The 12863-nt window shown below is 41.8% G+C and overlaps 2 protein-coding genes across 2 annotated transcripts; one reads left to right on the forward strand and one right to left on the reverse strand.

Moving 5' to 3' along the window:
* Positions 1-28: 28 nt before the first annotated feature.
* On the reverse strand, positions 29-7446 carry cfap45 (cilia and flagella associated protein 45). The gene is made up of 12 exons (XM_063907622.1): positions 6912-7446; positions 6318-6428; positions 4010-4131; positions 3329-3473; positions 3080-3250; positions 2643-2821; positions 2157-2286; positions 1852-1998; positions 1650-1763; positions 1243-1436; positions 810-1034; positions 29-182 (listed from the first exon to the last, which is right to left on the reverse strand). Exons 1-12 carry the CDS (start codon positions 6912-6914, stop codon positions 107-109), a joined length of 1617 nt encoding a protein of 538 aa, XP_063763692.1. The 5' UTR covers positions 6915-7446; the 3' UTR covers positions 29-106.
* Positions 7333-12802, forward strand: slc37a4a (solute carrier family 37 member 4a). The gene is made up of 9 exons (XM_063907623.1): positions 7333-7677; positions 7874-8498; positions 9413-9645; positions 10205-10448; positions 11403-11561; positions 11658-11743; positions 11982-12095; positions 12175-12313; positions 12429-12802. The coding sequence occupies exons 2-9, from the start codon at positions 8351-8353 to the stop codon at positions 12593-12595; spliced, it is 1290 nt and encodes a 429-aa protein (XP_063763693.1). The 5' UTR covers positions 7333-7677; positions 7874-8350; the 3' UTR covers positions 12596-12802.
* The last annotated feature ends 61 nt before the right edge of the window (positions 12803-12863 follow it).

Here is a 12863-nt window from a genome sequence, read left to right on the forward strand (position 1 = left end):
CCACAGATCAGAAGCTTCTTAAGTGCAAACATTTTATTGTTTTTATTGTTCAAGTTACGTAAGTAAGTGTTCATGCTGGCTAAAGAGAGCCTGTAACATGACTTCTTTATTTGAAGCCAGTCGATTCAAAGTGTGCCTTCCTCTCCACCTCACTGCAGTACTTGTCAGGCAGCCCTGTCGCCCTGCATAGCAACAGACACACAGACACACGTCAGGTTCATTCAGTTAATGACAGTCAAAATATCAGCCTTAAGAATCTCAGTATAGTCAACAAACTTTGGTTTAACGACGTCCAGTCTGCCCTGATAGCTGGCCGGCTCTGTTGTGATTGGTCAACCACTTACAGACGTCCCGACCCTTAGCCTATTATGTACAATGTGTTCAAATGTGTGGGAGCACAGTTTTTCCATAGTGATGTCACCATTTTCCAGAGGTAAACAATGGAGTCCAATGGAGGTGTTTTCAGGCCCCCGTGAAGAAGCACATGTGCAGTGGCCAGTACACTTACGTTGTAGTCCATGATGTCAATTTGGCTCAAAAAATCTTTTTCCTATTGACTTACGGTGGGAAATAAACGTCTGTAAATCAGCGTATACTTAATTTTTAGCTAAATCAACTACCCATTACAAACACTTTTTATAGCCCGTACTTCAACCGTTATGGTCTAAAAGTAGAAAGGAGAGGAACTCCCTCTGGAGGGAATATAGGAAGTTTACTCTTTGCAGACCATTAACATGCACTAACAGCTATATAACACACTACAGGAGAAGGGAAAACCCCCAAAAGTCGAATAAAGCATGTGTACTGACTTGAGCTCCTGCAGCTTCTTCTCCTTGATCTCGTCGAGGCGGAGGCGTCTCTGCCGGGCTTCCTCCATCAGTCGGTCGCTCTCCTTGAAGGTCTCGCTGCGCTTGGCAACCGCCGACAGCTCCTGTTCCTTCACCTGGTTCCTGATGGCCTCGGCGTGACGGTTTGATCTCTGACGCCGCCTCTCCTCTTCCTCCTTGATTTTGACGATGGCTTGCTGTTGCGCGCTGTGTGGAGAGAGTGGCAGGGATGACTCATTCAGAGGGAGCTGCATGTGTGGATAATGCAGTGGTGGGATGTAACTGAGTTCTGTACTTAAATACATTTAGGAACTTGTATTCTCAAAGATGTTCTTTTCCTGCCACTTCTGCTCTACCAGAACTCAAAGGGATCATGATATATAGAAGAAAAAAAAACGTAAATGCAGTTTCTTACCTCAGCACCCTCTCAAACTCTGCCTTCTCGCGGCCAGCCTCGATGGACAGGAAGTGCTCTTTGCAGCGAACCTGCTCGTTGCGCGCCGCCATCAGCTTCTCCGCCTCCAGCGCGTTCTTCACAGCCAGCACCTTCTGCTTCCTCCTCCAATCTCTGTCTAGAAACTCCTGGTTCCTCCGAGCACGCAGCGCATCCTGTCACACACAAAACATTATAAGCCATCAGCCTTAACTGTGTGTATTAAACTAAAACAGAGCTCAGATTTTTTTTTATTTCTGCGTTTCAGTAACCTATACACATTGCTGGTGTACATGCTACTGATTGAGAGACAGTGTTCCCCTATAAATACAATCTCTGAGCAGAGGACATTTTTGATCCTGATTAGCTCAGCTGGTATTTTTCCTGACCTGCTCTGCTTTGTAGTCTTTTGCTTTTTGCTGCCGGGCCCTCAGCCGGGCAATCTCCAGCTCCTTCTCCTTATTCAGGCGTCTCTGCTGTTCTTCTCTCTCTGCATCCCGCTCCTGCAGAGGTCATTTATGGATCAAAAGAAACACAAGATAAGATAACACAAAGTGATTCTGAGTTCTTTATAGCTGCTTGTTTTCTGACCATTTTTCTTTTTAAGTATTCCATGTCTCTCATGTCGGCCTGTGTCTCCGCCTCCTTCCTCCTCTCCTTGGCCTTCACGGTCTCTGTGTTGATGCGCATGATCTCCTCCTGCAGGTGCTGCTGCTTCTCCCTCTTCTTCTCCAGAGCCTGGAGGACGAAGAGGAAATCTACTCAGAGAGGAAACCGGGTTCATCCCAATGTCCCCGTAGTGAGGAATAGACGCGAGTGAAGGAGACCTTATCAGGTTTCAGGATGAACCTACAGACTCTAACACCAGTACTTTGTCAGGGTCTGAGTGTGGTCACCTTGAGGTCTTCCAGGTTCCTTTTCTCCTGCTGATCTCGGGCCTGCTGCTTCTCCAGCTCCTTCGCCTCCTCTTGCAGCTGCTTCTCCTCCTGCTGTCTCTGGATCTGCTCGGAGATCTTCAGCATCCCGCTGGAACAGAATGCACATTCAACACGCTGAGTAACTGTTCATATATGCACCGCACATCCCTGCAGCGTTCAGAGAGCTCAATGTGCAGTAATGGGATGTAACAAAGTACAATCACTCAAGTAAAGTTTAGATATACATTTACTTTTTACGCTTTAGTTACTTTAAAGGTAACGCAATTCAATACCTAAAGTACTTTACTTTATACTTTATATATTTAGTTGCCAATACTTTGATTTCAGTAAGATTTTGAATGCAGGACTTTTACTGGAATAATTGTGTGTGTGTGTGTGTGTGTGTGTGTGTGTGTGTGTGCGTGTGCGTGTGTGCGTGTGTGTTTTGCAGTAGCGTCTCCTCACTCGATCCTCTGCTGTTTGCGCAGCTTGTCAATCTTATCCACGGTCTCCAGGGCCTGGCGGCGTTCCACCTCCATCATGGCGTCCAGGCGCTGCTCCTCCTCTGTCAGTTCCGTCTGGATCTGCTTCTTCTCCTCCATCTGCGCATCACGTGTGGCCTGACACTGAGCACCCAGGATCAGCTGAGGGCATCACACACACACACACACACACACACACACACACACACACACACACACACACACACACACACACACACACACACACACACACACACACACACACACACACGCACAACAAGCAGATTTTGGAGCTCAGTTAACATAAAATCCTGGGTTCCTCTTGAGAGAAATACCAAAAATAGTTGATCTTTCTCTTATATAATAGATAGGCAAAAAAATGTAACATGTGTGGTCCAGATGTTTGCAGTTGTTTCCCACCTGGTTGAGTTGTCTGATCTCGTCCTCCTGCTCCATCCTCAGGTAGTTGGCTCGCTCCACCAGGTGCTGCGCTCGGTTGCGGGCCTCCAGCTCCAGCTCCGTCAGCGCCTGGTTCTCCTGCCGGGAATGGTCTGCCTCGAAGATCTGACGCTTCCTGTCCTCCGCAGCTCTCTGGATCAAAAGGTATGTTTTAGAGAGAAGACTTGCTGTCTTATTAAGGGATGGTCAAATGTTTTCATGTTTTCCTACATCTTCCTCCTCCTTTTTCTTCTGGTAAGCCTCCTTCAGGGCCGTCCGCTCCTCCTTGGTGAGCACCCGGGACTTCGAAGTGATCCGCTCAAACTCAGCTGATGGTAGAATGACGGATTCTCCTGAAGGGTCTTTGAAGGGGATCCTGGAACATCCACATTATAAGAATACATGTGTTAATGATGTTATCAGGATTGATTCAAAGGGCTTATACACCTCATGCTCACTATGCAATGTACTTATTAAATGTTTTATTTAGAATAGTTTATAGTTTCTATCAACATAAATAAAATAAAATGTGAATTATGCTTTTCAAACAGCCACAAGCTGACAGTGGTGGAAAGTTGTATTCAAATACTCAAGCACAATTTAGAAGTACTTTAATTTACTTGAGTATTTCCATTTAATGCTACGTTATACTTTTCCTCGACTGCATTTATTAAACAGCTTTATTAAGCCTTCCGATGCTGCATTAACAAACATAATGCATCTCTAAATATTAAACTAGTGGACTAAGGGTTAAACTAAGGGTTGTGTGTGTGTGTGTGTGTGTGTGTGTGTGTGTGTGTGTGTGTGTGTGTGTGTGTGTGTGTGTGTGTGTGTGTGTGTGTGTGTGTGTGTGTGTGTGTGTGTGTGTGTGTGTGTGTGTGTGTGTGTGTGTGTGTGTGTGTGTGTGTCTACCTGATATTGCGGATGAGGTCTTTGGTGACGATTTGAACCATTGCTCGTTCCTGATTCTTCTTCTGAGGACTCTTTAGAGACTTGGAGGAGTTTCCACGCCTCATGTCTACTTGTGATGACATCTGGACAAAGGGTGCAACATCTCACAAACCCTTATAACACACTACACTCAAAAACTAAAGATTCTACATTGTGCTGTTATAGCCAGTTGGAAAGTAACTGAGTACATTTACGCCATACCGTACTTTTAAGATATCATTTTACTTTACTTACAACTTCAACACAGTAACCAAAACATGAGAATATACTGCAACCTGCAACTCTGAAAGTAATATATCTGTGAATATACCGCAGCGCCACATTATCTATACTGTCTCTGCATTTTTTTGTCCCATGTGCAATGACAGTAAAGTTGAATCCCATTGTGCATACCTAGTAATTTGACTTTTGATGAAGTATAATGAGCTTATACAGTGGTATGCAAAAGTTTGGGCACCCCTCTGAGATTTCATGACAATTTGCTTTTCCTTTATAATAGAAGATCACAGCAACAACATTTGTTTTCCTACAAAGATGTAGACGTTTTAGTGTTTTCCAGACCAAAATTCTTAGGGTAGCATTACATAGTTTTATTATAATAAAATAAAATGCAAAAAATGGGATGTGCAAAAGTTTGGGCACCCTTATAAATAGCATTCATTTCAACACCTGTACGGATTTATAGCTGACAGGTTGCTGCACAAAATTGCTTTGATTAGCTCATTAGACCTTCAATTACAAAGACAGGTGGAACCAATCATGAAAAAGGCTATTTAACATAGGTAATAGCTGGCTGTGCCTGGCCTAGGTTCTTTCTTAGGGAGTGGCAAGATGGGGACCTCAAAACAACTCTCCACTGACCTGAAAGCTAAGATAATCCAACATTATAAATTAGGAGAAGGGTACAAAAAATTATCTGACAGGTTTAAACTGTCTGTCTCCACAGTCAGAAACGTAGTTGTGAAATGGAAGGCCACAGGAACAGTCCGTGTGAAGGAAAGATGTGGTAGGCCGACAAAAATAGGGGAAAGGCACAGGCGAAGGATGGTGAAAATGGTCACAGAGAAGCCACAGACCACCTCCAGAGAACTACAACAACATCTGGCTGCTGATGGTGTAGTTGTTCACCGTTCCACAATCCAGCGTACTTTGCACCAGGAAGAGCTCATTGGAAGGGTGATGTGCAAAAAGCCTTTCCTGAGTGTTAATCACAAGAAGAGTCGCATGAGGTATGCAAAAGCACATCTGGACAAGCCAGAAGCATTTTGGAACAAAATACTGTGGTCAGATGAGACCAAGATTGAGTTATTTGGTCATAACATGAACAGGTATGCATGGCGAAAAAAACACACTGCATTCAATGAAAAGAACTTGTTGCCCACTGTAAAATTTGGTGGAGGATCTATCATGTTATGGGGCTGTGTGGCTAGCACAGGTACTGGAAAACTTGTTAAAGTTGAGGGCCACATGAATTCCTTACAGTACCAGGAGATTCTTGACAAGAATGTTCTAGAGTCAGTCACAAAGTTGAAGCTACGCCGGGGTTGGATTTTTCAGCAGGACAATGATCCTAAGCACCGATCAAAATCCACCAAGGAATTCATGCAGAAGCACAGGTACAATGTTCTGGAATGGCCATCCCAGTCCCCAGACCTTAACATCATTGAAAATGTATGGATTTATTTGAAGAAGGCTGTCCATGCACGGAGGCCAAGAAACCTGACTGAACTGGAGACGTTTTGTGTGGAAGAATGGGCCAAAATACCACCTGCCAGGCTTAAGGGACTTGTCTGTGGCTACAGGAGGCGTCTACAGGCCGTTATTGCAGCAAAAGGAGGCAATACTAAATATTAATGGAATTATTTCTTAGGGGTGCCCAAATTTATGCACATGCCTATTTTTGTTTGAATGCACATAAACATGTTTCTGTTTGACCAATAAAAGTTATTTCACTACTGAGATGTTTCTGTTACCATAAGGTATAACATATGTTAAAATGAAGTTGCTGCTTCAAAAGCTCAGCAAGTGACAAACTGATGCAGTGGTTTTCCTAAGGGGTGCCCAAACTTTTGCATACCACTGTATGTACTTATACTAAAGGAACATTTTACAATGAGGACTTTTACTTGCAATGGAATATATGCCATGAATTTATGCTATGATCCTCGGCCTATTGCAATATGATGACACCTTTAGAAATGAAAAAAAAAAAAAACATGGCATAGTTGTATTTTCTAGATTGGTTACAATATTTACTCCACTCACTCACCAGTTTTGGGCTCCCAAACAGGGTCTCATCCACCTGAGAGGTGGGGGCCCGAGTGCGGTACCGCCGGGTATCGGTGCTGTTCCTGGAGTTGATGGAGCTGGATCCCAGTCTCTACAGGGGGTAACATTACATTATGGTTTACATTAGATTCATCATCATTTTATTTATTCACAAGTTTTAATAAAAATAAAAGTACAATCACAAGATTTTATGGAGACATGTGAAATGGGACACCCCAATAAACTATAGGAAGCTCGAGAATAGGGGCACAGACAATAAGCATAAAATAAATACATAACATAGCATTAAAAGATATATAATTGAGAGAGTTACTCTGTTACTACTAAAAGGTCTGAAATATGTAGCTATTTCATCAGTTTGAACAGGTGTTTAAAATAGGTAAGATAATAACAACTAATTATTATTATTATCAAAATGATTAGATAATTAGGTTACATTACAGTAAATGACAGAACATTTAGCTGAAGCTTTTAGCCAAGGCGACATACAAGAAATGAGAAAGTGCAAAAAACATAATTATACACAAAGGGAAATCAGAGATTTAGCAGCTAGTGTAAAATAAGGGGAACTTACCATGATGCTCGGTTATTGGTGGCAATGTAAAATGAGTAATGAAGTTAACTGATCCTCAAAGAAGCTAAATGCACAGGTTGTTTGTTGTCAATTGTCAAAAACTAACAATACGAGTTTATATTTTGCTAGCTTACTCATATTTTACAACAAGTCGACGTTTGGAAATGTTTGTTGTCTGTTGCCATGGGAATAAACGCGAGAGTACCAAGTGACGTCACAGTCCGTAACTAGTCCGGAAATACGTATGTAACATACCGCAAAGATTTAAACGTGATATTGAATATTCCTACCCTTTTTGTAATTTGCAAAAATAAATTATTTGCCATTTATTATATGGATGTATTGTAGAATGTTTTGGAATAAATACAGGAAAGAAAAAAAAAGAACCGGATGTAACTTAACATTTTGCCACTTCCGGATCCCTCGCCTCGAAGTAAACGGTTATTCTAACGATATTTTCTAAAGGAATTGCTGTTCTTCGACGTAAAGAACTTCATTAAATACCACACTCGTGAATGTCCGAAGCTCCTCTGTGTAAAAATTGGATGTTGTTAACTATTGACTGAATAAACTACTAAACGTCATCACGCCGAGACGACTCTTCCTTAACGGTGGCCTACAAAAATACGTCATCATTGCAACATTCCATCAGTTTTCATTTTACAGGAGTTGATTGTACTATGGCTGAATTTAGCGGAAACGTCCAACAGCAGATGTTTAGTGGATTATGCTTCCTGTACAGAAAGGAGGAAGTGGACAAACAGAGGTATGAAGAGTGGTTTCCTAAAAATAAAGTCGTGTTTGAGATGCTTCAACTGGACTTCTACTGGAGTTCTAGCTTTAATTGAGATTCATAGACGTCTTATTCATGTTTACAGTTATATTATATAGCTTACGCACATGCACTTTCCCACAACCCATAATTAATCTGTCTTTTTGTGCACACTGTTTGTGTCTGATAGGTCTGCTGCTGTTAAACACTCACACTTGGAGAGGAGCCTCCCCCTGGCCTGCTGTAACTATTGGACTCAACAATAAATCATTAACCACCTCAATGTGAGGACTCCTACCACAACAGCTTCAGATGGACAAACAACCACAGAGGAAAATAACATGTATGTGACTGTTCAAGTGGAGGGAGCCTTTTTCTAAATACAGAAAACAACCCATCATGTACAGTGTTGATGTCACACACTGATTGATTTGCTGTGCCATCCCCCAATGGCCTGCAGCACATGGCAACAGCCCAGATGAAATCATCTTTGGGGCAGAGAAGTTGACCATTAACCTCCCTGACTGATTGTGAGCACTTCTCTTGTGAGCAGCTGATTTCATCCAGTGGATCCTGAAGCAAAGTTCACTGTCACAGGCAGGAGCTTGCTCCTAACTCTAGCCTTTTTTTCAGTTTTTAACATTTTTACAGGACTAAATCTACAGCCATGGCTTCACCAAGTTATGGATACTACCGAGGCACAATATTTCTGGCCATGTTTGTGGGATACACGCTGTACTACTTCAACAGAAAGACCTTTTCTTTTGTGATGCCTTCTGTAATGCAGGAAATTGAGATGGATAAGGACGACCTGGGTATGAAACTTTTACATTTATGCATTTACCGTATGCATGTTGCAAGCTGCAAGAAAGAACATAAATCCAGTACTTTTTTGCACATTTTTACTTCAGCTTCTTATATTCTATATAAATATTTATTTATTTTATTCTAATCAGAATCAGAATTCCTTTATTCCTCCCGTAGAGGGGAAATATACGGAGGCACAGAAGCAAAGGTACAGTGCAGATAAAAAGGCAAAAGAGAAGACTTATATTTGAAGTAAAAAGGTAAGGACAAGTCATTAAAAGAAATATATACAAATAACCACAAACTAATATGTTCATCATGGTAAAAAAAATAAATGATTAACAGTATTTCAAATTGTAAATAAATATATAAAAAAGTAACCAGTAACGTCAACACATTGTAAATACATTTCTAAGTTTTAAAGCAATACATTTACATACCTGTAAGTGTATATTGCGTGTAAGTGGTTCAACAAACCTACTTTTCCCCGGGATTAATAAAGTATTTTGATTTGATTAATGCTGTGTGGAACATAGGTAGCTATTTAATTTAACATTTTTAGGTTATTAACCCCCACAATGTCATCATATGAAGTATAATTGCTTCAATACATTCTGTTACATTGATTTACTACTATATTTTCATTACTACATGTATGGTTCTTGTATTTGTAACATTAATTACAACATGAAATATTAGCTTTACAGAAAGAATGGTATATCAGGCTACACAACACACTGTATGTCCAGGGACTACAGATGAAAAGTTGCCTTTTGGATAACTCTGGTCCAGAAATGTGTATTAATGTGCACTGTCCCTGTTAAATAAACTAATAAAAAAGATATATTCAGCACCATAAATTCTTGCAATTGTATGTAGTATCTGGTTTTAACTCCTGTTTTCCCGCCTTCTTCTCCTCCAGGCATGATCACCAGCAGCCAGTCTTTGGCCTATGCTATCAGTAAGTTCATCAGCGGCGTGCTTTCGGACCAGATCAGCGCCCGCTGGCTCTTCTCCATCGGCCTGTGCATGGTGGGATGCATCAACGTGGTCTTCTCCTGGTCCTCCACAGTCGCCGTCTTCTCCGCCCTGTGGTTCCTCAACGGGCTGGGCCAGGGTCTCGGCTGGCCCCCCTGCGGCAGGGTGCTGCGCAAGGTACCTGAGCCAAAAAATATCAGTACTGCTTCAATACACTGACATTATTATATGATCTGCTATTATAGGTGTGATTTTCTCTTCTGAAGAACAAATGGGGGCAAGGTTAGGGCTTGGAAATGTGGCCATAATCTTCTATCCGATAAGGATGAATATCACAATTCATATAGCATATTTTCTCATAATTCAATGAATGAATAATGGAAATGAATGATTTTATTTGTATATTTCTTTTTGATGATTATTACTGATCATTTAATTAAAACGTTTTAAATCTAATTTATTCAAGAAAGTGAACATCATACATTTGACATACTGTTTAATCTTTTTTTTCTTAGACATTTAAGTAAAACAGAAACAAATGGCAGAAAAAAGTTTCTACTTCTGTGTTTGACGTCACTGATTGTAGTCATTCAGATGTTACTGCTTTCAAGTCGGAACACTGCACTAATTCAACTATTGAATCCCTCCTGTATATCACAGGCAAAGATAATGACACTTCCTGTCACCTCTGTGATGATTTCCTGTCGTTATTCAACGTTTTTCCTCCTCTCGTCAGTGGTTTGAGCCCTCTCAGTTCGGGACATGGTGGGCGATCCTCTCCTGCAGCATGAATCTGGCCGGAAGCCTGGGCCCCATCATCGCCACCGTGCTGACGGAGAGCTACAGCTGGAGGACGATCCTGTCCGTCTCCGGGATGATTTGTGTGGTGGCCTCCGTTTTCTGTCTGCTCTTCATCAAGAACGAGCCCAGTGACGTGGGGCTGCCCAACATAGAGACAGCAGCCAAGAAGAGCAAAGCAGGTGAGACCGGGTTTTACTGAACGCTTTAAAGAGGACAATTTTCAGGTTCATATTAGTATTTAGTGTCTCTACTGTGACATGTTTACATGCTTTAATGTTCAAAAAGCTCTTCATTTTTCTCATACTGCCTGTGCTGCAGCACCTCTTTTCACCCTCTGTCTGAAACCAGAGCCCAGTCTGCTCTACTTTGGTCAACTGCTAAGAGATGTCCGACCCTTAGCTTGCCAATAGAAGCGCAAGTTTTATGGTAATGACACTATGTTCTGGAAGTAAACAAAGGAGTGTGAGTGACTCTTTCCACGCCCAAAAACCTATACCACACACTAAAGGCAACAAAGAGAAGATTAGGGCCTAATTAACACATTTTTCTCTCAGTATTTTCTGTGACTGGGACCAGGTTCACCTTTTTAAACACACTGGGTTAACATGCAGCTGTGTGTTGTGCAGATGTGAGTTAGTTATGCCTCTTGTGTTGTGACTAAAGGTCAGTGACTCGCTGGACTCTGTACCCAGTGTGCCCCTCGCATGTCATCTGTGTGAGCTGGGTCGAGTGTTGGAAAGAACATTTACTTAAGTTCTGTACTCAAGAAACATTTTCAAGCACTAGTTATTTCCTTTTAATGCTACTGTATACTTTTAATCCACTACTTTGTGAAGGGCAAGAGACTGCAGAGCCAGTTTGTTTTTGTTTTGTACAAAAGGTTAAACTATTGTCACCTTACTTCCTCAACCACTGGCTGTCTCTCATGCACATGGGTGCAGTATTTCGGGATTTTAGTTCTGCTTTATTATGTTAACAACTATTCTTTGTTCTTACAGAAGCTGGAACAAGATGGTTTTACTTTTAAGCCTCAATGGCAGTTAGATTTTGAGTTTGTTTTACTTATTTTATATACACTACACTGATGATAAAACAGAGAGTCCACCTGCTATGACAACTCTCCTGTTGTTCAGGATCCTCCGGTGATGAAAGCACGCTGTCTGAGTTCCTGCTGTCGCCCTACCTGTGGCTGCTGTCTGTCTCCTACCTGGTGGTGTTCGGGGTGAAGACGGCCTGCACAGACTGGGGCCAGCTGTTCCTCATCCAGGACAAGGGCCAATCTACACTCATGGGTATGGAAGAGATTAGAAAACTCTTTAGAGAATTTCTGTATGTTGAGAGGTTTTTTATTTATAATTTCTTGTGAGTCACTCTATTCTTCTTCATAGGCAGCTCATACATGAGCGCCCTGGAGGTTGGAGGCCTGCTGGGCAGTCTCGCTGCAGGATACATCTCTGACAAGGCCGTGGCCAAAGTGAGTTTGTTTTTTTGTTATTTCTTGCATTTTAAAAAGAGGCCCCATTATGCTTTTGGGAGTTTTCCCTTTCCTGTATTGTGTTTATTATTAATATTGAATTGAAAGTGTCGGATGTATCACAGCCAATCACAGCCTTCAGAAGTACTTTATTTATCCAAAACTGGGACATTTTTGTGAAATTTGGGAAATCTTACAAAATATTGTGGAATTATTTTACATGTCCTTATTTGTACAGCAAGGCAACAAAATCTACGGCAACCCTCGCCATTTCATCCTGATCTGCATGATGGTGGGAATGTCCGTGTCCATGTTCCTGTTCAGAGTCACCGTCACTGCAGACAGTCCGAAGGTAACAGCTCAGACACATTAGAAAATGATTAGTTAATAATGAGACGTGCATGGCTGATCCTCTTTGTTGGCTCCCCCAGGTGTGGATACTCTGCCTGGGTGCTGCTTTCGGTTTCTCCTCTTACGGACCAATAGCATTATTTGGAGTTATAGCCAATGAGAGCGCACCATCCAACTACTGCGGGACATCACACGCCATTGTTGCCCTCATGGCCAATAGTAAGTTGATAGAGACATTGTCATTTTTACCTCTTTAGTTATTGTTTTGCAAGATACACCTTTTTCTATCCTCTAATCCTCGGAGTAAACTCCTCTCTGTGTTTGCTCTCCTCAGTCGGTGGCTTCCTGTCCGGACTACCATTCAGCACCATCGCTAAGCACCACGGCTGGGAAACTGCATTCTGGGTAGCAGAGGTCGCCTGTGGCATCACCACCGTTGGATTCTTCCTGCTGCGTAGCATCCGAACCAAAATGGGCCATGTGTCCAAGAAGGCTGACTAAAACCTCATCACACCTCTGAAATACTCTGAGCCATCCTCATATTTTTCTTACTTGATATGTATACCGCAGTATTTTCTGTCTCACAGGACATTACGCTCTGAGAAGTTGAGCACTTTTCTATTTTTGAAAGGTGATTTTTTTACACAGTATTTCCACTTTGTGAAAAATGGATCACTAACTGTATAAATAAAGGGAGTAAATAAACAACTGCATATACTGTATTTCATGTGTTGGAATTCAGAGGTGGAAGAAATACTCTTTACTGGAG

This window comes from Eleginops maclovinus, chromosome 18, assembly GCF_036324505.1.
Source record: "Eleginops maclovinus isolate JMC-PN-2008 ecotype Puerto Natales chromosome 18, JC_Emac_rtc_rv5, whole genome shotgun sequence".
NCBI lineage: Eukaryota > Metazoa > Chordata > Actinopteri > Perciformes > Eleginopidae > Eleginops > Eleginops maclovinus.